General features: G+C 37.8%; 2 protein-coding genes and 1 long non-coding RNA gene across 5 annotated transcripts in view; 2 read left to right on the top strand and 1 right to left on the bottom strand.

The window, feature by feature from the left end:
- Positions 1–26601, top strand: part of tcf15 (transcription factor 15) — a 51181-nt gene that overhangs the window by 18554 nt on the left and 6026 nt on the right. The window lies entirely within an intron of this gene.
- On the top strand, positions 277–13422 carry LOC100535806 (uncharacterized). Of its 2 annotated transcripts, none has more exons than XM_003199102.5 (5): positions 277–377; positions 1086–1246; positions 1427–1628; positions 3413–3561; positions 11890–13422. In XM_003199102.5, exons 1-5 carry the CDS (start codon positions 356–358, stop codon positions 11977–11979), a joined length of 624 nt encoding a protein of 207 aa, XP_003199150.2. In that variant the 5' UTR covers positions 277–355; the 3' UTR covers positions 11980–13422. The 2 variants fall into 2 exon arrangements, with proteins under 2 accessions (XP_003199150.2, XP_009302334.1); XM_009304059.3 differs by having other exon boundaries at positions 3482–3561.
- LOC137490333 (uncharacterized) lies at positions 23415–24800 on the bottom strand. Of its 2 annotated transcripts, none has more exons than XR_011016628.2 (5): positions 24725–24800; positions 24414–24451; positions 24071–24098; positions 23848–23907; positions 23415–23536 (listed from the first exon to the last, which is right to left on the bottom strand). It is a non-coding gene; the product is annotated as an uncharacterized lncRNA (long non-coding RNA). The 2 variants fall into 2 exon arrangements; XR_012384422.1 differs by lacking the exon at positions 24725–24800 and adding an exon at positions 24540–24575.

Raw genomic sequence — 26601 nt, forward strand, 5'->3', positions numbered from 1 at the left:
CTTTTTACAACATCGTCTTCAACAAACAGTTTTATTTATTTATTTACTTACATCACTTTTTCATACACTGAAAAGTGGTAAATGTAAAAACTGTGATAAGTAGCCTACATTTAGCATTACTAAACATTGCTAATTGCATTTTTTCTTAGACTAGTTCTATTCTTTATGCTGAATAATTCATATAATTCATATTAACACTAGAGGGCGGAATTGAGACATGTATTCAATAGTATTCTGCAGACTTGCTCACACAGTACTGTACATGACGCCGTACTTCGTACAGAGATAAGAAACAACTGTGTTCACATAATCTCTCGTGGTCCATGGATGGGTTTGCTAATGCAAAGAACTCAGAATGAGCTATACGAAGATTTCAGGTAAGTCAACATCAAACATACTTTTAGAATATTTAAGTATTTAATTGTGAAACACATTCATTTACTGTTAAAAAGAAACAGAGGACTACTTGTTCCCCTTTTAAATAGTGACTTGCTCTATTTTCGTAGCGTTTCGTTTCTGATAAATAGTTTAGTTTTGAGGTTTTGGGGTTATGTAACGTTGATCCTGTTGAATGTGAATGTGTTTGAACGATGAAAGTGGTGCAAACAGTGAGAATTGTCAGTTAATACACTTTTATATTTATTGACTGTAACGTGGATTTATTTTATTTAATTCAGTAAGATAATCATGAGACCGAAGCAAAATGTCAAAGTGTAACAAACGTTCACTGTTACCTGAACCCAAAATGTTAGTTAGCTACAAAATGTTAGTTAGCTACAAGCTTTTAGTTTGAGAAGTTTCATTGTAGTGTAGGCCTAAATGTTAACCCTTTCTGTTTACACATTTAAAAATGTGTCAATAATGTTGTCAAAACAGCACGAGTTGATAACTAGCCTGTATATATTGGGCTTGTGGTTTTTTGAATTTCTCTTGAAGCCTTTATTAGAGCTGCATGGGTTTAGTGGTATAAAAAACAGCAATATTAATGTTATAGCTTAGAGCTTCAAACTGTCTTTAATACATTGTTGTCATGCAAACGTACCACTATGTTTGCTCATCATCATGGATTTGCTATCTCTTTGCAGCCTTGTTGTTGTTCACTATGACAGCTTTGCATTGGGAAACAACAATTGGCTTTGTTGTTATTGATGGAAACTGTAATGATGTCATCAGACTTCCTTGTAAAGCTACAAACCAAACAAAAAAATTCCGTTACGTCATATGGTACAAGGTTCTGGAAATCGAGGTGAGTTACCATCTGGATATCCTTTGCCTCGTGGTTATTAATATGGGTGTACATGTTATTGTATCAATAGCAGATTCTGCAGAATCTGGCAGGTGCAGCGCTTGACTAGGTCAATCAATCCAACTGCATCATCACACCACAGCCAAATATCCTAACACAGTTGTGCTTTTTATTTTGTAGAACTCTCCTATTATCAAGAAAAGAGGCAACGAGGTTACATACTTCAATTCTACAAATAATCTAACTTCTGTTTTTCTGGGAGAGAAAGAGACCCTGGAGTTACATAATGTGCAGCCTTCAGACTCTGGGACATATAGATGCTACCTGGCTGCAAACGCTGGAGGTCAAAACTATGATTCTTTCATTGGATTGAACATCTCAGGTAATTCAGACCTCTGGTCAGTAGGGATGGGTTGCACTGTAAATAAAATATGCAGGCTTCCACACAATTCATTCATGTTGTCTAAACACAAATCAAATACGCTAACTTAATTGTTTTTACAAATGTAAGTGAACTGACCATAAAACAACTAAGTCTCACAAAAATAGCAAGAATTTGGATATTTTCATTTCATTTTAAATAAGTACTTTGATTAAGCAGCAAAATTATTCTTTTTTTGAGTGAGACTAGTTTGGTGATTAAACACAATTAGTTATCAACAGGGTTTGTTTTGGTCATGTTTAATCTAAATATACCCATTTGCTTTCTCTCTGGAATGGCAGTCCTTCTCTTATGTCAGGTTTGATTGGATGACAAACTATTTGTCCTCCATGTTCGTGGTGTTTGAAGCTTGTCGGAAACAGAGCAGGTTATCAGTTTACTGTAGAAGATTTAATGTGTTGCCTCACTTTGCAGTGCAGAAAGAATCACTTATGATAGCGGGTTCTGTTATTTTTAGCAGCACCACTGACATGCACTGTACACACAGAATCTTGCCGATGAACTCTTGAACTTTTGCTGGCAAATGACAAAGTGTTATAGACCTCATGTTTGCTTTTGTTGCCTTTGGACATGAAATGTTTCCACACATAAACTAATTAATTTAATCAGCACTGGCTTTATTTGGCAATTGGGCACAATAAGAATTTGTATGTTTCCAATTAAAGTAAATCTGCAGTATCAAGTTTTTTAAAAGAGCTCAAAAATATTTTTCAATCTATTTGACATTTCTATTAAGTGCTGCAGCTCTGACCCTAAAAATGGGTTCTTTCAGAATTTTACAATTCAAGAGTTCACACTTAGCTGATGATTGATTAAGCTTGTTTGGTATGCTGTCCTGGGAGATCCCAGAGCTCAAAGGATCCTCGAGGTCTGGGCTCCCTTCCGTTTACAGGGCGAGAGGAGAGATTGAGCTCAGGTATATCTCGAGAACTCCCCTGCTTATTTGTGACTAGTGATAAATTGCTTTATGAGGGAAAAATACTGTTGGCTAGGAACTTGACTATGGTGCCAATTTGGTTTAGTCATATTACTTATGATGTATGGCTTTGAACGGTGGGAGGAAACACCGCACAGAAACATTGACTGGCCGAGTAAGGATTAGAACCAGTGATGTTCTTGCTGTCAGGCAACAATGCTAACCACTGGGCTACTGTTTTGCCCGATCTAAGAAAATGGGGGAGGAACCGGGGAGGAAGGAAGGACTCTTTAAGACGAGGATTACTGTGGAACATTATGAAATTTACATCAGCAATTTCCAATTTGCTGCAAGCCAGACTCTACAGTTCAGAACATGTAATTTCCCCCAATATTGTGCAGTACGTTTTATCACAAGCATGTGTTTTTAAATATAAATGACTACTTTAAAATTTTAGCATGTGTAATTATCATCATCAGTCCATATTTAGAACAGGTCCTGTTTTATTTGTGCATTTACCTTAAATGGGAAAACCGATTATAAAAACTCTCTCTCTCTCTTTCTCTCTCTCTCTCTCTCTCTCTCTCTCTCTCTATATATATATATATATATATATATATATATATATATATATATATATATATAGAGAGAGAGAGAGAGAGAGAGAGAGAGAGAGAAATGGTGAGACAGAACATTCATTTTTGGGTGAACAATCAATTTTAAGGACTCACATCTTCAAATTTTCTGACTGCATATTTAATTTTAGAAAGTGAACGACTAATGATATATTGTTTCTTTTCATTTTAAGAATGTGTCCAGGCGAGCACAGTTTATCCCAGCACCATTATTGCTACAGATTCCTGTCTTGCTGTTATAGATCTGTCTACCTCTTGGGCTGCAGTCAGCTTTATTCTCATCAGTGTGACCAAAATCATTTTGTGCATCATAGCTGTGGGGGTGAGTATAATATCGTTTTTGATCAGTCAATCTAACGATCTTTATTTCAATTTTTCCCACATAGATTTCCAGGAAACACGCAGACAGTGCGCATCACATGCAAATGTTAAATTCATGCAATACCGCATTTCAGTCACCCTTGAGCCACAGCTAGATGTCATTTAGTTTCTTTTCTTTGCAAGTATGTTTACTTAAAGCAACAGTAAATATGTTTTTAATGTTACAAATATAACACAAAGAGCATTTTTTCTTTAATATCAATAGTTGTTTGAAATATCTCTGAATCAGCTTACTATTGCTTTTTTGAAGGATTGGGTGACAGGAAAATTCAGCTTTGCCATCATGGGATTTTTTTTTGTAATCAAATAAACATTGGTGTTTAAAGGTGCATTTTTATTAAACATAACATTTTACTTTCGTTTACGTTCATATATCTATTTTAATGCAAGCACAAAAAAATAGTTCCCCTTCGGGGGGAACTTCAGCACTATAAGTGGATTTGATTTGTAAAATCCACGCATTGGGAGGATTCGGATCAGAAGCCGCTTGTCTGGAGAGTATTGAACGGGCCAATGAATGAAATTAATTGGCAGCGTAAGCTTGCGCAGGTGTGCGACATCTGCAATTATCTCAGCATATAAGCACACCTGAAGCCAGCAGACGCCTTCCTTTTCGCTTCAGATCCTTTCTGAGTGAGTCGATGAGGGTTCCTCTTGCTGATCAGCACTTCAGAGCGAACGAGTGTGTCTCCCGGTCCAGAGTGGGCCTTCGCGGTGGCAGACGGTCGAGCTGGGTTACTCCCTTGCCTGCGGTTCTTTGGGTCCGGTCCTCCAGAGCGGTGCGTATAGTTGCAACTTTCCTAAAAGAGCAACACAGTCGTGCAGCACGTCCTTTTCAGGATGGCGCTCCGACTGTGCGTTTCTGGATGCGGGGGTTTCCTGGCTCCGGATGATGGACACGATCACTGCATTGCATGTTTGGGGGTCCAGCATGTTAATGCGGTGCTTGCGGGCGGTTCATGTCGTCATTGCGATGCCATGACCATTGCACAGCTAAGATCGCGGCTAACTTTCGCAAGAGAGCGAGCCACCCCAGTTGCCTCCTGTTCTAAAAAAGCAGCGGGCGCTCGGGCAGATCTGAGGGTTTCAGTGGGAGATAATCCGCCGCCCACGGGCTCGCGGACCTCTCGCTCCTCAAGGCGCTCCATCCAAGCTTCGGGTGGTGAGAGTGATCCGTCTAACCAGATGGTAGCTCTCACACTCGCTGACACCGGAGATCAGATGTCCTCCGCGGCATCGGAGGGTGGGCTTTCACTGTCCGACGAAGATCCGAACCCGCTCGCCCCCTCCGGGCAGGTGAGCGCTGTCAAATCGGATCCTGAAGCGGACATGTTAGCCGTGCTTTCCCGGGCTGCTTCGGCCGTGGGGTTGGAGATGGTTTATCCCCCAGCTCCGCGGCCAGACCGACTAGATGGGTGCTACGTAGAGGACCAGAAGGCGAAGCCTTCGAAGCCTCTCATCCCCTTCTTCCCGGAAGTGCACAGTAGGCTCACGCAGTCTTGGAGGGCACCTTTCTCTGCCCGTGCTGCGTGTGCCTCCGCCCTCACCGCCCTTGACGGCGGAGCTGCCAGGGGGTATGAGGCGATCCCGTCAGTGGAGCGCGCTATCGCGGTCAATCTTTGTCCGCGCGGCGCCTCTACGTGGCGGGGTTTGCCCCGCCTCCCGTCCAAAGCCTGTAGGTTGTCTGCCTCCCTCGGAGCCAGAGCTTATAAGGCTGCGGGCCAGGCTGCTTCTGCTTTGCACGCGATGGCCACCTACCAGCGCTACCAAGCGCAGGCGCTGGCCGAGCTGCACGAGGGCGGGTCCAACCCAAGCTTATTACATGAGCTGCGCACCGCGACCGACTATGCTCTTCGGACTACTAAGTCCGCCGCGTGTGCGCTGGGGAGGACGATGTCCACACTTGTGGTTCAGGAACGCCACCTCTGGCTAAACCTGGCCGATATGCGCGACGTTGACAAAGTTCGCTTTCTTGACTCGCCCATATCCCAGGCTGGCCTGTTCGGCGACACTGTCGGTGAATTCACCCAGAAATTCAAGGCGGTTAAAGAGCAGTCGGATGCGATGGGCAATGTCATCTATCGGCGTGGCCGTAAGCCCGCTCCGCCCGCCGAGCCATCCACCTCCGCTGTTCCTCGCCGAGGGCGCCCGCCAACGAGTGCTGCCCCGCCCCCGCCTGCGCCTCCGGCCAAGCGGGCGCGGCGTTCACCTCGAAAGCAGGCAGCCCCTCCTGACCAGGGCGCCGTTAAGTCCGGTAACGGACCGCGAAGCGTCCCTGAGACAGGCCATCCGGAGAAGAGGAAACTTGCTCTTTCCCCGCTGGAGGGCGGGGCCCCGATAACAACGGTACTTTTCAGTGCCACCAAACATCAGTAAAAGAGCACTTTTTCCCTTCCCCGGATGTGACTGCACGAGTTCTGCCAGTCCGGGACGCGCTGCCTTCCGGCTCGCAGACTCTACGTGCTTCGCCAGTGGCTCACGAGCGCTGGGGGGACGGTCTCCCTTCCCTCAGCCCTCCAGCCCCCTCTCCGGAGTCAGGGTGCGGAGCCAGAGCGAATCGCTCTCCTCCAGCTCTTCCGCGGGACCCTCGTGCTTCCCGGATCAGCACACCCACTCCGCGCTGCCCCACCGCTGGTACGTCAGCGATTGTAGCGATGACTCCATTAGCGAGGGCTCTGCCTGCCTGGTTAGCGCGGGCCAGCCCCTCGCGGTGGCTCATACGCACAATCAGACTCGGTTACGCGATTCAGTTCGCGAAACGGCCCCCCAAGTTTACGGGCGTGTATTTCTCCAGGGTCAACCCCCTGTCTGCCCCTGTCTTGCGAGAGGAGATTGCTGCCCTCCTGGCGAAGGGTGCAATCGAGCCGGTTCCTCCAGCCGAGATGGAGAGTGGGTTTTACAGCCCATACTTCATCGTACCCAAAAAGAGCGGTGGGTCACGGCCAATCCTAGATCTGCGAGTTTTGAACCGCTGTCTGCACAGGCTGCCGTTCAGAATGCTCACGCAGAGGCGCATTCTCCAATGTGTTCGTCCTCGGGATTGGTTTGCAGCCATAGACCTGAAGGACGCGTATTTCCATGTCTCCATTCTTCCACGCCACCGCCAATTTCTGCGGTTTGCGTTCGAGGGTCGAGCGTGGCAGTATAAGGTCCTCCCCTTCGGGCTCTCTCTGTCTCCGCGGGTCTTCACCAAACTCGCGGAGGGTGCCCTAGTGCCCCTTCGGCTCGCGGGCATTCGCATACTCAATTATCTCGACGACTGGCTGATTTTAGCCCACTCGCGGGAGCAATTGATTATGCACAGGGACAAGGTGCTTCGGCATCTCCGCCTACTGGGGCTTCAGGTCAACCGAGAAAAGAGCAAACTCGCCCCCGTGCAGAGGATTTCTTTTCTCGGGATGGAGCTGGACTCGATCACCATGGTAGCGCACCTCTCCGAGGAACGCGCTCGCCTGTTGCTGAACTGTCTGAGGGAGCTCGACAGCAAACTAGTGGTCCCACTGAAGTTCTTTCAGAGGCTCCTGGGGCATATGGCATCCGCAGCCACCGTCACGCCGCTCGGGTTGCACCATATGAGACCACTTCAGCACTGGCTTCACGATCGGGTCCCCAGACGCGCATGGCACGCGGGCACACACCGGGTCTCGGTTACTGCGCTGTGTCGCCGCGCCCTCAGCCCTTGGAACGACCCCTCGTTCCTACAGGCCGGTGTGCCTCTAGGACAGGCGTCCAGCCATGTTGTTGTTTCAACAGACGCTTCCAACACGGGTTGGGGGGCCGTGTGTCGCGGGCATGCGGCTGCGGGCCTCTGGAAGGGTGCCCAGCTGCATTGGCATATCAATCGCCTAGAGCTGTTGGCAGTGTTCCTCGCTCTCCACCGCTTTTTACCGGTGCTGGAGCGGCAACACGTGCTGGTCAGGACGGACAGTATGGCGGCGGCGGCGTATATCAACCGCATGGGGGGTATGCGCTCTCGCCGCATGTCTCAGCTCGCCCGCCGTCTGCTCCTCTGGAGTCACCCGCGGCTGAAATCGCTGCGCGCCATTCACGTCCCAGGCACGCTCAATCGTGCAGCCGATGCGCTCTCACGACAGCTGTTACGTCCTGGAGAATGGAGACTCCACCCCGAGTCTGTTCAGCTGATATGGGCGCGATTCGGGGAGGCCCAGATCGATCTGTTTGCTTCCCCCGAGAACGCTTACTGCCAGTTGTTTTTTTCCCTGACCGAGGGCTCTCTCGGCACGGATGCACTGGCCCACAGCTGGCCTCGGGGCATGCGCAAGTATGCGTTTCCCCCAGTGAGCCTGCTCGCGCAGTTTCTGTGCAAGGTCAGGGAGGACGAGGAACAGGTTCTGCTAGTTGTGCCCCTTTGGCCCAACCGGACCTGGATATCAGAGCTCTCACTCCTCGCGACGGCCCTCCCCTGGCGGATCCCTTTGAGAGAGGACCTACTCTCTCAGGGACAGGGCACCATCTGGCACCCTCGCCCCGATCTTTGGAACCTCCACGTGTGGTCCCTAGACGCGAGGAAGACTTAGGTAACCTACCGACTGCGGTGGTTAATACCATCACTCAGGCTAGAGCCCCCTCTACGAGGCGCGCCTACGCCCTGAAGTGGAGTCTATTCACTGAATGGTGCGTCTCTCGCAGAGAAGACCCCCGAAATTGCCAGATTAGTGTTGTGCTCTCTTTCCTTCAAGAGAAGTTGGACAGCAGGCTGTCGCCCTCCACTCTCAAGGTTTACGTGGCCGCCATCTCCGCTTATCATAGCGCGGTAGCTGGCAGCACCGTGGGAAAGCATAACCTGGTCATCCAGTTCCTTAGGGGTGCTAGGCGAATTAATCCATCTCGCCCCCCTCTCATGCCCTCTTGGGATCTCGCCCTCGTTCTCACGAGTCTGCGATCCGATCCCTTTGAGCCACTCGAATCAGTATCTCTAAGATTTCTGTCCCTGAAGACAGCTCTGCTGGTTGCGTTGGCCTCCATCAAGAGGGTCGGGGACCTGGAGGCATTTTCGGTCAGTGACTCGTGCCTGGAATTCGGGCCGGATTACTCTCACGTCATCCTGAGACCCCGCCCCGGTTATGTGCCCAAGGTTCCTACCACCCCCTTTAGAGATCAGGTAGTGAGCCTGCAAGCGCTGCCCCCGGAGGAGGCAGACCCAGCCGTTTCTTTACTTTGTCCAGTTCGCGCTCTGCGCATTTATGTGGGCCGTACTCAGAATTTTAGATCATCTGAGCAGCTCTTTGTCTGTTATGGCGGTCGGCAGCAGGGAAGTGCCGTATCAAAACAAAGATTGCCATTTCACTCGCTTATTCGAGTCGAGGTCAGCCGTGTCCCCCGGGAGTTCGTGCACACTCCACTCGGAGCGTTGCATCCTCTTGGGCGCGTGCATGCGGCGCCTCTCTAACAGACATCTGTAGAGCTGCGGGCTGGGCGACACCCAACACATTTGCAAGGTTTTACAATCTGCGAGTGGAGCCGGTTTCCTCAAGGGTATTAGGTAACCCTTTGGTGATTGAGGAGACAACTCGGTAGGGTGTTGAAACACGCTTGCTGCGCTATTCTCCCTAACACGGAGGTACGTGCGCCCTTTTTTTTCTGTCAGTAAAGTTCCCCGTCAGGTGAGCCCTGCAGATTCCTCCGTGGCCCCCAGCACTGACTCAGCGGAGGAGTCACTTGCTGGCCCACTACGTTGTAGGTCTGCCCGCTGGTCAGCCCGCGTTTTGGGTATAGGTGCCTGCTATGCGTGATCCCCACTAGGCGATCCCATATGCTTATTCCGCCACGGTTAAGTCCCCCCCCTGGGCGGACCCGTGTCTTCCCTCTCCGCTAACCACTCTTTTGCTATGCGTACTCCCCCTTTTTAGGGCTAGTCCATATGTAAATTCTGCCATCTATCCCCCCCTTGGGTAACGGATGGCCTCCGCAGCGTCCTCCCTATCGGGATTGCACGCTTCCCAACGTACTGTCGTATTTCCTAGAATTATCTAGATGCTCACGACTTCCCAAAAAATATATCTAAATCCGTAAAACTTCTGTTGAAGTAGGATAAATTAGGGCCAGGGACACGTTGGAGGACCGCGCCCCCCATGATGTGGGTGCGTCACGCTTGCTTGACTATCTCCTCATCGGGGGTGTTGGTAAGGTGCAGTCATTATGGCGCTTTCAATGGGCTCCCAATGCGTGGATTTTACAAATCAAATCCACTTATAGTGCTGAAGTTCCCCCCGAAGGGGAACGTTCGAGGTTACTAAAGTAACCCTTCGTTCCCCGAGGAGGGGAACGGAAGCACTATACTCCGTCGCCATAATGACTGTCCCTTAGCTGTTTGAAAGTCTCTTCAGCTTAAAAGGATGGCGTCTGCTGGCTTCAGGTGTGCTTATATGCTGAGATAATTGCAGATGTCGCACACCTGCGCAAGCTTACGCTGCCAATTAATTTCATTCATTGGCCCGTTCAATACTCTCCAGACAAGCGGCTTCTGATCCGAATCCTCCCAATGCGTGGATTTTACAAATCAAATCCACTTATAGTGCTTCCGTTCCCCTCCTCGGGGAACGAAGGGTTACTCTAGTAACCTCGAACGTTCCTCTTACATCATTGACAGTTACCAGTCCTCCACCAAACATGTAAAAGCTTTTTTTTCAGTTTATTCATGACAGTTTGATTTTTGTATAATATTATTATTAGCAGCATTATTTATTGTATGCATATTTATATTTGCTTTAATAAAAACAAGTTTAGATTTGTCCACCTGTCGTGTTTTGGATCATATGGGGCATAGGTCGTGTGTTTGGACATAACTCATTTTTTGACCACAATTTGTTATTATTGTTTATTTATTTATTTGCTGAAAATTAAAACTGAACCTGGGAAAACTAAAACTGAACATTCTAAATGAAATATGCAGGCTAATGAATGTCTAACGAATGACCGTTTCCTTATTCACAAAAGTAAAGGAGTAAAGTAAAGAGTGAAAGTAAAGAAAAGTGAAAGTAAAGAGGTCAAATGGAGGAGGCTCATTATTTATTCTCGCACTGCAGATGGTCTATTTAACTGTTATCTTGCTAGTAAAGCATTCAGTTTTTCCACTTACAAAGTCTGCCATGCAAATAGCAAATGTGCCATGGCGTGATGTAACTGACTCTTAAAGGGTATGAGAGATGAGACTCTGATTGGTTTAATGCTCAAAACACACCCATAACTCATTAAGAGAATAAGCACAACACTGTTAGACATGCGCTGGGGCGCAGAGCATATTTTTCTGTCCTTAAAATAACAAAAAGTGCATTCGGATGTGCTCTTAATGCTTTTGCACCATGCACTTTAGACTTTGTGTCTAGATCGTTAAAATAGAGCCCTTGCTGTTGCTGGTTTTTACATCTATTGCAAGACAGATTAATTAAATTAATTGTATGTATAACGAGAAATAGCCTGTGTGTGAGTGTGAAACACTTGTTTGTAAACAAAGCTACAGTAGTAGTACATCAACTCAGCTAATATAATAATAATAATGACAATAATAAAAATATATTACATATAATCTAATATAAAAATATGCAAATGATTCAATAATACTACTAAAATGAATAAAAAAACAAACTATACATTTGAAGTCAGAATTTTATCTTTACCATGATGTCATCATGGTAAAGATAAAATAAATTAGTTATTAGAAATGAGTTATTAAAACTATTAGGGTTAGAATTGTTGAAAAACAAGAAGTGTTAAATAAAAAATCTTCCCTCTGTTAAACAGAAAAAAAAAATAGAGGGTGAATAATTCAGGGGGGCTAATAATTCTGACTTCAACTTTATGTGTGTTTGGTTGGGGGGGTTTGTTTCTGTCATAACAGTAATAATGATCCGCAGATTAAGGCACTTTTGCTGAAAACATTTTCTTCTGTACTGCTTTTACATAACAGGAAGCAGAGCAAAGGTTTGATATATGTAAGTGGGGGGATATGTGTGAAGCAAAGGGGGCCTCACTTATGACAGGACGTGGATTTTGTTTTTCTGCAGAATTTTGTAAGAGCATTGCAGCAAACAGGTCAGGTTGCAAACATCAGCTAGGTTTATAAACTGGCTTGTTTCACTGTAACTGACTTGTTTTCAGTTTAATTTTGTATTTAGTTATTGGAAGAAAAGGCATAGACTGATTGCTTCGAGCATGTGAGAGAATGTCTGTTTTTCGCTTGCGCGTGTGTGTGTGTGTGTGTGATTGCAGTGATTCTGACACCTAACTGACTTTAAGTTTCCTTTCACAGGTGTGTGATCAGGTCAAATTTAGAACAAGAAGAAAACAACAGGATGTACGAAGAAACACAAATGGAAAAAGTTCAAGTTGTAAAGACTGAGATTTGAAAATAAAAATAATAGCAACAAAACAATCAAACAGTTCATCCTGTAAATATTTTGTAAGGTTGTCTGTGCCTTTGAAAGGGTTGGAGTTTTTCATTTTGTGAGTGTAGTTTTGTGATAAATTGATTATTTTAACTCCTCTGCATTTTATTTAATTGAAGGTTGTCATTGAGAAACAGTTGAAATTCAATAGATCTGTACTCTGCACTTTGTGTTTACTGTTTTCCACCCCCAGTAATCTACTGTTATATGTACTGTATATGCAATCTATATGTATATTTCTTAATGTTTGTGTTTTTTATGGATCTCAGAGGTTAATATATTTTTATATGAACAAACAGGATACAGACAACAAAATTGTAAAAATTAATTTGTACAGATGCTTATACTGTAAGTACTCTCAAAGTCAACTTGAAGAGAAAATGTGGTTCAATTGTTTAACAGGCATTGTAACCCCCGGTAAAGCTTTTCTGTGTTGTTTATAATTAAAATAAGCAAAAAAGAAACAAAAACGCTTAGTGTGCAGGTGTCAAGGACACAATTGGTTTGAACTCATTAATGGGTAACACTTTACAATAAGGTTCATTAGTTAATGCATTTACTAACATGAACTAATCATGAACAACACATGTACAGCATTTATTAATCATAATTGATCATTTACTAATGCATTATTGACATCCAAGTCTATGCTTGTTAACATTAGTTAGTGCACCATGAGTTAGCATGAACTAACAATGAACTACTGTATTTTCATTAACTAATGTAAACTAACATGAACAAATACAGTAGTAAATGTATTGATCATTGTTTGGTCATGTTAGTAAATGCATTAATTAACATTAACTAATGAACCTTATTGTAAAGTGTGACCCATTAATGTGTATTATTCGGATTATAATAGTACAGTTGCAGTTATAATTCTGAAATATTTTCTAGATTTTGTTTTGTCAACCGTGCCGAAAAAACAACAACAAAAAGTCAATAATTAACCCCAAAATAAAAGTTACTCACTTTTTACTCACCCTCAAGTCGTTCCAAACCTTTATGATTTTCGTTCTACTGTTAAACACTAAAGAAGTATTTTGAGGAAGTCTGAAATCCTGTAACCATTGACTTTCAGTATAGCGAGGATAAACAAAAAATATGGGTCAATGTATGCAGGTTTTCTGATGTCTTATAAAACATGTTTTGTGTTCAACAGAAGAAAGAAAGACAACAGGGTTTAAACAGCTAAAGGGTCAGTAAATAATGATATAATATTCTCGTACGGCAAATTAATAAATTTGAAAATATTTCCACTTCAAAATATTGCAAACTATCAGTTAATTATTAATTGTTACATTAGGAATTATTGTTTTAGAAGGCAACTATGTGCGAATAGAGATAACTACAATTTTCATTAAAAATACAATAAATTAAAGTAAATAACCAGAAAATATTTTGTTGTTTGTTGTGTTTGTTATTTCTGGGTTATTTTAGTTTAGTTTTCTCATGTCCACTTGTTTATGTTTTTTTATGCTGTTTTAATTTATATATATATATATATATATATATATATATATATATATATATATATATATATATATATATATATATATATATATATATATATAATTTTATAATACTAAATGAGCTAATGATTTTGAATATTGGACTGGATATATATTATATTGGACAAATTATAACTGGATTAAATAATGACACAATGCAAATTAGTAAAAAAAAAGAAAGAATATGTTGTTGAATAAATCATGAATACACGTAAGTAATTTTTCAGATGTTTTTGCTTATTTGTTTAATTTATTGGTATGTTTAGATTGTTTGAGTTTTAACAATATTTAGGTCAATTTCATGTCAACAGCTCATTTAGAAATATACTTAGAAATAATCATCATGTGTTCAATGCTTCTCTTACAGAAATTGCTGTAAAATAAACACTCTAAAAAGAGTATTGGGTCGTAATCTCGGGGGAACCAATTTAATTTAAGTGCTAGATTATACAAAGAACCTGTAATGGTTCATCATTGATTCTATTTTACTGATTCTATTCTATATAGCACAGATATACAGATAATGTGATATGTGCTACTGTTTGTAAATGTAAAATGGTGCCCCTATGATTACAGCCAAAAAATATAAAAACACTTTTAGTGCTACAACATTTATATAACAATCAGGTATTTGCTTTTAGTTCAATATAAAAAAGGAAAGGAGTTTTAAGCCTCCTCCACACAGAAAAAGTGTAAATTCTGAGTAATTAAAAAAAAATAATAATCTGATGCTGTTGTCAAAACAGACCATTTCAATGTGGAAATGTCATTGGCCCATCAACAGTTCCTGCTTGTTATCAAACTATTCCATAACTGTAACATAATGTTAAAACAGCTTTAATTACAATATTTATAAATATGTGGTTCTTTTTTGATTCTCGGAAGGTATAGAAATCAAAAATGTGAAACAGGAAATACATTGGGACCATTGTTTTTGTTTACATCCCTTAAAATGGTCTATAAAACTGTTGCTTCATCTTACATTTAGAGTTTGAAACAGTAGGTTTTTTTTGTCTGTCATGCTGCTTTTAAACACTTGGAATAAACAAAATACAAGTTTTGATATGAGGAAAGTTTTGTAAAAGAATTGCTAATATTTTAGAAATGTGTTGACTAAATATTGTGTGAAAATAATGTTAATGTTATGCTCACAACGGGCCGATGTTGTGCTATTGTGTTAAGCGTTTTGAAAAAGTGACTACAGATTTGAAAAGTTTGTTAGCAAGTGAAAAAAAAACTTTAAGTAATATTAAAGTGCGATGAAGTTAAGAACAGGAGGAGGAGGAAGTAGAATCGGCCGTTGATCATCGAGTCTTTCTTTCGGTTTCGTTTTGAAAGCAAGAAAGAAAGTGCACGTAACAACGCTTTGATCATGCACTATACTTACTTTTTAATGTGTAAGTATAAAATGCATTTATTCGTACATGCATCTGCATATTTTGTTTGCATTTAATTTGTTGCATATAAGACATTCGTGTAACAGGACACATTGTTTACCTTCCGCTTATGTCTACCATTTGCTTTCATTTTAGCGTGTTTTTATTCGACATAAAGTGTAACCTCAGATATATCTTTTTAAAATGTCTTTCCCCTAGTCCATGTTCTGGTTCACCTGTCAATATCGATAGAGGAGAAAGGATGGATTAAAATACCATGTCGAGCTAATACAGAGAAAGGTGTGAAGTATAGGAGAATCAATTGGTACAAGGTTTGTACCAAACAATTTAAAATGCTCCAGCTGTTAATCCAATAGTTAATTGCATAACACATAAAGGAATGTTTCCTGCGTGGGTTAAAAGGTCAATTTATTTGACAGGTTGAAGGAGCTTCTGATGTGCTGACTGGACTTGTTTCAAAGAATTTGATGAAAAACACCACCACACTCTATAAGTTTGCCGCTCATTCCTATGAAATTGGAGAGGACAACTCTTTGCTTATTCCTGCTGTGACACAAAACGACTGTGGCACCTATAGATGCACATTATGGCCTCCACTGGGTCATTATATTCAGGAAGTAAATATTGAGTATTCTGAAGGTGAGAAAATATAAATTTACTCATGTTATTAGTTTGTTCAAAGTATTCAATACACTGTATAAAAATGCAGAGTTCCACATAGTTCCTTCATGTTGACCCAACACAAATCAATTAAGTTAACACTTTTAACAAATTTATGTGGATTGAACATTAAAAAATAAGTTGTCTCAATGAAATCTCAAGAATTTTGTTGTTTCAGCTCATTTTAATAATAGTTTGAATAGTTTGAAATATATTTTAAAGTGTACACATTCATCACAGTTAATTACAATTTTAAAAAGTTTTATATAGCTGTCAATTTTACTAAGTTGTAAATTTAGTTTACTGTACTTCATAATGGAGCAAATTACAGTAAAGGAGATGTAGCTACCAAAGACAAAAAAAAATCCCATTAATGTCTTTTGTTTCATTTTCACAGATTGTGTTTTGATTATGAATGATAAATGTGACAAATTAATATTGTGTGTGTGTGTGTGTGTGTGTGTGTGTGTGTGTGTGTGTGTGCGCGCATATGTGTGTTTGTTTTTTTTAGGTTGCATAAAGCCTCATGTGCATGCAGTTGGCCAGGTAGATGCTCTGCATGCCAATTATGATTTTAAAGTCCTTATAGTTCCATGCACTGTTTGGGCTTGTGCTGTTGTTATCATGTTTTTTACTCTGAAAGCAACTGTAAAAAACAAGAAAAGACTTGTGAAATTGTATGCATTATTTGATGTCAAAAAGACTTTCTCTAGCTTATAGTAAGATGTATGTTAAGTTTACCCTGCATTACAATTAAATGTGAAAAATGTATTTTTTAGCTAATACTCAAAAAAGTTCCAATAATATATTAACATGATTCTGTTTGTTCAAAAAGAAATTGCAATAAACATTAGTGAACGAGTGCGTGATTTCTGATAGCTTCATGGATGGCTTCCTTCCAAGACTAGTTTTTTATTTCTTTTTTTTATTTTTAGAGACAACAACAGAATATGTCAAATTCTAACAAGACACCCAAATAATAAAATAAAAAGAAAATATGATTTTGAAGTTTACAGTTTTCATTTCAGATATACAAACAAAAACTATTTAGCTTTAATATAGATTAGACCTCAACAATGACAGTATGTAAGACGTATATACATATACATATATATATATATATATATATATATATATATATATATATATATATATATATATATATATATATATATATATATATATATACCCTAGAGCACTATTCAATTAACTTTATTTTTTACTTGTATCTTGACATACAAATCAATTATAAAAAAAAAAACATTAAAAAGGTTTAAAGTTTTTTATAATCATGTTAAAAAAACGTCTATGTGTGATCTTAACAAAATGAATAGTTTTCATCAATAATTGCTGCTAAAATATAATTAAGATAAACATTATGAAGTATTTTTTAATTATTTAGATGTCCAGAATCAAAAAGTTAGCAGACAAGCCTTTTCTCCCCACAAAATAAAGCTACAAAACAAGCATTCCAAACAAGTTTCCCCTCAAAGTTTCTGTTCTCTGAATACCGAAGGTCACATGACTTCTCATGAACACCAGTGGTAATGGCTTTTATAATCTGAAAATTACTAGGGAATAGTCGTTTTTACATAAAGTTTTTATACAAAATCAAATTTGCTGATTCGTCTAAAATAACAGATAAGTAATAATAATAAATAATAAGATTTCTGTTTAACTCTAAGAATTGTCCATGCACAATATTACTTTATGTCAAGAGAAATGGTGTACATAACACAAAACATGTTAAGATCTTTGTGGTGAACCAGCAGCAGAAAGTTTATAGGCATCGTTTGGATAAGTATTACAGCAATGACAGGGAAATCAGCCAATCAGAGAGAGAGAGAGAGAGGAAAAGAACAGAAGGCGGTCATGATTTCAGCGACCCAACCACAGTGTGAGGTTTCACGTCTCGGCAAATCTCGATTGGTTCAAACGATGCAAACAGACACCTCTACACACTGCATATGTATAGTACCGACTGGTGTTGGTTTCGGAGACTGTTGCTTTAGATTAGAAACAAGTGCAAAACATTAGGTTTATTTTGTATATTTAAATTAAACGAAAACCACCGCGGATTTGCACAATAATAAAACAACATATGCAAATGTGTTTATATGAGGGGAATTGTGGAGTCGTCAGCTTCTTTGAAAAACAAATCTGATTAGAGTTTTTTTTTACATGCTTAATAGATTTGCAACATGATCCATAAGCTTAAGTTAATTGTCGGCAAAAACATGCCTACTGTCAAATCCACGCCTTTTGTAAGTGTTGCGTAAACGTGTGGGAAGCAGCAAAGTTTAAGAGGATCTAAATCAATTCACTAGAACGATGATGATTTGCCTAATAGTGCTAGGTGAGTAAGATTTCTGTCACTTTAAACATTAAGGTTTCATTAGTCAATGTATCTACTAACATGAATTAAGAATTATCAATACATGTACATCATTTAGCTATTATTCACAGTCCAACTATTACTAAAAAAATTGCATTAATAAAATCCAAAGTTGTGTTTTATATTAGTTAATATGTGATATAACATGAGCTACCTTCATTACCATTGATTAATGTTATATAATACATAAATGTTATGTAATTATCTAACAAATACTGTAATAAATGATTTGCTCATTGTCCATGTTACATCATAGCATTATTATAGCATTAATACAACTCTACTATAAAGTGTTACTGGGTATAAGGGTTGCTGATAGTTGAAAGCAAAACATCAAAATTTAGGTCAACGCATTAAATCCAGCATACATGAAAAAACAAACATTATTTTAATCCAATTAAATCCCAAAAGCGGTTATTGTAGTTACACTATGGTAAAATCAACCATAATTTAACCATTTGGAGTAAAATGATTATATAAATTAAATAAATCCAATAACCCAATAACCAACCATTCAAGCACCAAGTCACTTTTTCAGTGTTTTTAAAGAGTTATTTTAATGCTTTCATTGTGTTTAATGTTTCTTTTTTTAGCCCTGACCCTTGGTATAGTAGTTGGCAAAGATTTCACCGCTGATTGCAATGAGGACATTGTTTTACCCTGTTTTGCCCTAGAGAAGTGTCAGAAATATACCTCAGTCACGTGGTACAAGGTGAGACATGTCCATACTTGTACAGTATGTGTGAAATCAAAAATGACCACAGGTAAATGCATCCTATTTACATTATACGGACATCCTCAAAGATCTTACACTGATTTGATAAACACCTCATATGCTGTGTGAGATCTTATCATAATTATCAATGATCCCAAATCATTATATTGAGTATGTACTGTAATTAATTTTCAGTAACTCAAAGCGCTGTATGAAAGTATTTATAAATTCACCGTGTGCTGTGCTGTGACAGAACCAAGAATGGATGATAGGAGAAGATATTGAAACACCATGCACTCATAACAGAGACGTTTGCTGATTGTTCAAACTAATTATTTAAAATGAACTGAAACAACACAATTCTTGATTTTTTTGGGACAACTTTTATATATTTTTGATTAATAAATATTTATAATAATTTATAAATACTTTATGTTCAACACACCTAAATTTGTAAAAACTAATAAATTACTCAATCCATAGATGTGAGTTAATTTCTACATGTGGATCCTGGTTTAAATTGGGCTGGGGTCATCCAGGGCTAAACAGGAGGCTTTCATTAACCTGCAACATCTATGACCAAAAACAGCTTGGAAATCACCAAAGCACAAGTGTCATTCTGCTTTTATTATAGCTACTGTATATAATGAAAGTAGTATAATGTTACGCTGCTGAGGCGAAGTTCACACAGCCTCTCAAAGAGAAATCAAAACGCGCAACAAAAAGAAACAAAAAGAAAGCAAAAATTCTAAATGGGAAGTTTAATACCACACGATGATTTTACCATTGCTGTTGGGTGTAAATATTATTGAAGTTGGAAAATGCACATGAAATTACAATTATAAAACCATAGTTCCATTGTGGTTACCCTCTATTTATTTATTTATTTATTTCAGAATTGCACATCCCTATCCCTAGTTCACATAAGTACACAAGTCGCTTGTGTGTATTCCCTGTCAAGACTGCTTCTTTGGGTAATTGCTAAGAATCATAAGTAAGTTATTATATTATTATACTGAAATAAAGTAGGTATATTAATATTAACTACTATTTTTAAGTGAATGCGCTATTTCAATACTCCTTGTGACTAAATTCTAATACAATAATAGTTTACTAAACAGTTTAGTTTATGCTTGTAATTGTATATTCTATTTAAGTTAATTTAATAATATACATATAGTATGTATATTATTACTATTTCTGTATATTATTACTATGTATATACATAACTATTTCTCCTAGCCATTTAAGCCTGAACTTGATATTTTACTATGTAAACTTGAACATGTACAATTATAAAGCAGTTATTAAAACTGTTTTAAATATTTAGAAAATATTAAATGAATAGAAATATTTAGAAAAAATATATTTATTACACTGTAAAAAATGCTGGGTTTCACAAAATTGATTTGTGTTACGACGACATGAACTAATTAAGTTAATTTATAATTTTTTCTTTCACAAATTTAAGGTTATTGAACATAAAATAGTTAAGTTGTCCCCCAAAACCTCAATAATTGTGTTGCTTCAGCTCAATTTAAAGTAGTTTGAACAAACTGTAAACATTGTTTTTAAGTGTAGGGGACTCTCTGTATAATCTCATAATCTTTTCTGTAAAAGTGAAGTATACTTGATGTTAGTTTTGAATATATTTTTGAGAATTAAATGAAACATATGGTAAAAGTTTAAATGTCTGATATAGTATATTAATAAGAGACATAAATACTTTAAATTAATTTAAATACATAAATGTCTTACTTTTAAAAAAAAATTATAACTCTGATAGTGTGCACTGTAAAAAAAAGGGTTCCACACAAATGATTTGTGTTAGTACAACATGAAGGAATTAATTTAGCTTATTAGTTTTTACATTTTTTAGTGGATTGAACATTAACAAGTTGTCCCCAAAAATCCTCGGGAATTCTGCTGTTTCAGCTCATTTTAATAAGTAGTTTGAACAAACAGCAGACATTTTTGAGTGTGGTTTGAGTAAAAAAGTATGCATATTTAAGTTTGTGTTTGCTTGTCATTTTTTGCACACATTGAATGCAGTTTGTGGTTAAAAAGACAAGGCGTGCAGAGGTGAGAAGGAAAAAAAGAAGAAAGAAAAAATATAACAACACTTGAGCACTGGGTTTTTAACTGCTAGTTTTGCAACACGCTTTCCTAGCCCCCGTTAAATAAAAGTACTGACACGCATGCATTTCCTTTTACATCCGTTGCACTTGACTCCTATTTCGCAACTACATTTTTCATAGATGAAGAAAAATATTTTAAGATTTTATCAACAATATTTTTAGTTTACTAGTAATTCACTTGTATGCATTGTTAATAAAAGTATACTTTGAGCATGCGATAAGCTAAACACTGGCTGAGTACACCAATTACAATTTTCTTTTTGCAATTTTTCTACAAGTAAATGAATAGGTATAGGGATAATTTACTAGTTAATTGCAATACTAGTTTATGAAAGTACTATTTAAATCAAAGATGCCCAAACTAGGACTCGTGGGCCAAAGTTGAGAGAAGAATGATGGGGATGGTTTTAGAGATTGTCAAATCAAATTTAATGTAACTCTTTGTTTGTTTGTTTGTTTGTTTGTTTTATTGTTAAAAGCTAACTAAAATTAAACACTTCAATTAAATGGTGTAAATTAATCAGATTTTGTTTAAATGTGCATACTGTCACCCGACAATGCAGAGACTTTGGAGACCAAATCAAGTCAAAGACAGATTCTGTTTGACCATTGTATTCAGCATTGAACTCCACTGTGTTATAAATGTGATTGTTTATGTTTTATATTATTGCAATAAGTTATAATTTAAAAAGTTATACTGCTTTAGATAACACAATTTAAAGTAATATTACACTGTAAAAAATTTGACCTTAAATTCACAGTAAATTACTGGCTAATAATTGCATTACTTTCACAGTAAATTACTTATGTAAATTCACAGTAAATTATTGTGAGGTAGTTCACAGTAATTTACTGTGGTTTTGTCACATTAAATTATTGTGAAATTACAACCATATATTGTAACTTTACAGTAGATAATAAAGTCTGTTACTGTAATTTCACAGTATTATCTTATAGAATTAACTATATTTTACTGTGAATTTGCAAAACGATTACTGTGATTTAGCAGTAGGTTGCAGTTTAAATACCTGATTTAACTGTAAAGTTACAGTTATATCCCGGATTACTGTAATTTAACAGTTTGGTGCTGTAAAATTTCAAAGCAATTTTAGGTCACACAAAAATGAAAATTTTATCTTGATTTACTCACCCTCAGGTTGTTCCAGCTCTGTTAAAAATGTTTTTTTTTTGTTAAACACAGGAATAAAAATATCAAATATTCCTCTTTGTGTCCAAACAACCTGAGGATGCGTAAATGACGACAGAATCTTCATTTTTGGGTGATCTGAAAAGACTCTAAAATCAAAATAAAAACAAACACACATACATTTTACAGATTTATTTAACAGCTTAATGACATCTGTGTAAACATTTCAGAAAACTTTCAAAAGGTGAAGGTGAAGCCTCAAAAAATACTATAAGAACATATTAATAAAAAAATCTGACATCATATGTAGCATACATATAAAAAGCAGTGCTTCAGAGTGCGCTCTCTCTCTCTCTCATTATATATATATATATATATATATATATATATATATATATATATATATATATATATATATATATATATATATATATATATACATACATACACACATGAGAGAAAGAGAAAAAACTTCTTGCTAAATTAGGCAGTCGTCTATTCAAGGTCAATCTTTTTCCTGATAATTTTACACACTTGCTGGTTGATGTGTCTTCTCTGCTTCTTTGACTTCGTCTGTCTTCCATCTCCAAACTGGTGCCCAAAAAGCACCTATAAGCAAAAGGGCAGACAAACAGTTAGCTTCATACAACACTACTGGGACACTACTGCTGCACTAGAGAGCAAAATTACTGTTAGCTCAGTTTGAACATGCTGACAATACTGTAGCTCAGTCAAACTGCAATCATTTAAACAAAAACATCTGAAAAACATTTCCATCACAAACACAAAATAAAGAACAGTCCAACAACAAATAGTGGTTTTAATGACCTAGGCAGAGCATTTTAAAACAGTTGATTTGATTTACACCTTCTGTTTACGGACTATAATCTAATGCTGGGTTCACACTTATTGCAAAGTTAACACATGCATCACAGTACTTGCTCTTGAATACTAGCAGGATGTTTCTTGCATCAAGCTAATTTTTCATGATTTAAATATTAGGAATATTTTGCTAAAAAAACTTGATTGAAGTGATACAGCACTTGTGTTGTATTCATTTCAATCAAGTTTTTTGCAAATATTCCAAATATTTTTCAACGTTTTTTGAGTTTCACTTAATTTGTGCTGCCCAGTAAAAATTTCCAATTATTTATGCATTTGCAATGACTTGCATGTAATCCACTCACCTGAATAGGTAACTTCACATATGATATAAGAGCCCCATCCTTTTAAAGACAGCTCCCCCTCCGGTCTCCAGCACAGACAAACAAATTGTGTCTGCAACACAGCCCTTTATAACAAGGGGACAAGGGGAGTCATGACTTGCGCTATACATTAGCACATTAGAAAGTATTAGCCTATACATTCCTTGTTTAACCCCCCCCAAAACAAGCCCTCAGTTACAATATTTATTGTAGACATTACCGTAAATTCCAGAGTGCAAAAGGCATCTTCAGCATACTTCAGTTTCAGACCAGATCCAAAGTCTGTTGTGAAATCCAGGTGAGGTCCCATGACCACTCGACCCTCCGAGTCCAAGGAATAAGACTAAAAGGGGGAAAAAAGAACTAAATTAGAGGTGTTTGTGAATAATTAAATTTGTTTGTAGAAACAAAGTTGACATTCCATGCTCTGCCTATTAAAAACCAAGCAAACAAACACACATGCCCAGTAAAATTGCTAATAAAAATAAAAACTATAGTTTAAAAAAATCTTTGTCTAATATTTACTACTACTGGAGGTACTGGTGGAACTTCTGGAAGAAGAAAAAGAGTTTGTACAAGAAACTGCTCACAACAAATCTGTGAAAAACCTGACATTAAAAAATCTAATAAAAATGAGGAAGGCATCAACATTACCTTTAATAATCAAGTGAGGGGTGATTGGTAGCATCAGTGTTTCAACATCAATGGCTGTGGCTGCAAAAAAATATGAATATAATAAGAGTAGAATAAGACTCAATCTAACACACGCACACACATACACACACATACTCTCTCTCTCTCTCTCTCTCTCTATATATAGGTTTAGATTGTGATAATGAATTTAGGTTATATTTGTGTGCTCAGAATTTACACTCACCTCACACTTCAGCTATTATCAGGTACACCTGAACACCAAAAAATAAAATCTACAGTTAGTGACAATATACAATTAGTTCTCATTAGTAACAGTTAAATGTTAGCACTGCATTAACACCAGTGAGAAATATACAATATGTACTGTGTTAGTGTTAGTTTAAAAGAATACAACTGAATTGTATTATAAGCCTAATTTAATAAAACAGTTAAGACTTGTTTCATAATGAGTTTAGTTTATTTAACTAACTTAACGTTAACGTTACAGTGAACAAAATTAACGTAACGTTACATGATGGTGACTAACGTTAACCGTAACGTTAACTTAAGTGAAGGTCAGAGCTTACCTTAACTTTAGTCATTTCACCTTTACTTCAGTCTTGTACTGAAACAGAAAATGCAGTTAACAAGAAGTTAATTAAAGAAAATTCCCTTTCTTTTTTCAGGAACTAACGTTAACGTTATGCTAATACCTCAGAAAACACTACAATCACCATCTGGCGTCGTTAATTTTTTGTTTTAAAAAAAGGCGCGCTTAAACCCTGTACGTTCGAGTACAACTGAAGTACTCGGTAAATTCCTGTTAAATGACATGCACTATACAGAAATACACATACAACAATCATTTAACGGACAAAAGTCATATTTTAACACTTACCGAGGATGAATCCGTTGGGTGAAGAGACGACGGCGTTGTCTGTGGTGATGGCGCTTGTTTGCGGTCGAGTCGAGTCAGTTCTGTTAAATGAATCGGCTCCTTTAAGTGAACAGTAAAGAGTCGAATTCGGCTCCTTTAAGTGAACAGTAAAGAGTCGAATTCCCCTGAAAACGATTCCGTTTTGTATAATATTGTAAGACGCAAACATATAATTCATTAATATTTCATCATATTGCTTGATTCGTGTACTGCTTGTACACGAATTGCTTGTTGATGACTAAGAGCTCATGAACACGTCTGATAAAATATCTGAATCTGATTCAATGTCACACGAGTCCTGAACCGAAGCAGTGCAAAAGTAATATATTGAGTGAAATATAAAGTTAATTATTTTCTTCGCCATTCAAAATATTACATATCTCTGATTTTAACAATAAGAATAAAGTTCGTTTGGAGTGTATTGAGAATTATTATTTTTTTACTCCCAGGATTCATTTTGCACCAAGCTGCATCAAGCTGTAATGGTGGATGAGAAGGCACATAATATTATAAATATTGCTTGTAATATGTAATGAAATAAAGTTTTAACACTTTTTCATGCGAGAATGTAGTTCTTCAAAACTCAAATCTGTGGATTGTTAGTAAAGATTGTGTGTCATTTTAAGTGTGTTTTGCCGGTAGCGGAGATCTATGACCTCCAGGCGGTAACGGCGCTCATTACTCATGTATCCGCCGAGAGGCGCCTGTCTTCAGGCTAGACATTGGGACAATTGCCCCGTCTTCGATGGCTCTATTTGCGTCCGAAAATGAAGTTTTAACTGTTTTTCATGCTACAATGTAGTTGTTTAAAACTCTAATCTGTGGTTTATTTATATAGATAAAAAAATAATAATAATTTATATATATATATATATATATATATATATATATATATATATATATATATATATATATATATATATATATATATATATATATATATAAATATATTTAATTCTGAGATTAGTGACCTCCAGGCGATGACAGGTGCCCAATACTCATGAAACCGTCTAAAGCAGACATTTACCCTGACATTAAAATAATTGTTGGCTGTTTAACAGTCTTTGGTTTCATTAATTAATTACTTTTTTTTCCAGTTTATTATGTTTTGGCTAAGCACACAGTTGTTCATTAAATATTATTTCCTATTCTATGTTAACTGTATAAAATTAAATAAAGGTGCAGTACAACCAAAAAGATGTTGGTAACCAAATCGTTTTGGGGGCTATAACATTCTGTTATTATCTGTTAAAAGTTCATTTGTATTAATTTCTACGTTGAATTAAAAAAGGTTTGAATTTCTATAACTAACGTGCAAAAGATATAGCCCTTTTCACAGTAATTTGCTGTAATCATGCTACCTGCCGTAATTTCACAATAAAATTATGAATACAACATATTACTGTGAATTTTTCAGTTAAATACTGTGAAGGGATACTAATGTAATTTACTGTGAAAAATTACAGTAACTTGTTGTGAAAACCTGGAAATTTTTTACAGTGTATCTATTCATTTTGAAATATTATTAAATAAATTAGGAAACTACCCATGGCAACTTTAATGCAATATAGTTTGGTATATTTACCTTTGGCGCACAGCTCTCAATGATACTTGGTTTTTGGCCCTTCATAAGAAAAAGATTGGTCACCCCTACTTTAAATCCTACTTTCTGTAAATTGTTAATGCAAGTATGCTTGTGAATTATGTCACCTCAAAGCTGACTTGTTATATAAACTTGTGAAGTTTAACAGAAAATATGCAAAATGATGTAAAAAAATATTGAATAGGCTACTCAAGTTTACTTGACTACAAGCTAATTATATTTTAAATATATATAT

The sequence above is a fragment of the Danio rerio genome, chromosome 8, assembly GCF_049306965.1.
Source record: "Danio rerio strain Tuebingen ecotype United States chromosome 8, GRCz12tu, whole genome shotgun sequence".
Lineage (NCBI taxonomy): Eukaryota > Metazoa > Chordata > Actinopteri > Cypriniformes > Danionidae > Danio > Danio rerio.

What these genes read in the sequence shown, in the direction of transcription:
- LOC100535806 (XM_003199102.5), top strand. Translation starts at nt 356, where the DNA reads ATGAGCTATACGAAGATTTCAG. An exon ending in ACAAGGTTCTGGAAATCGAG is followed by an intron (nt 1,247 to 1,426) that starts GTGAGTTACCAT and finishes TTTATTTTGTAG; the next exon opens with AACTCTCCTATTATCAAGAA. An exon ending in CATTGGATTGAACATCTCAG is followed by an intron (nt 1,629 to 3,412) that starts GTAATTCAGACC and finishes TTTCATTTTAAG; the next exon opens with AATGTGTCCAGGCGAGCACA.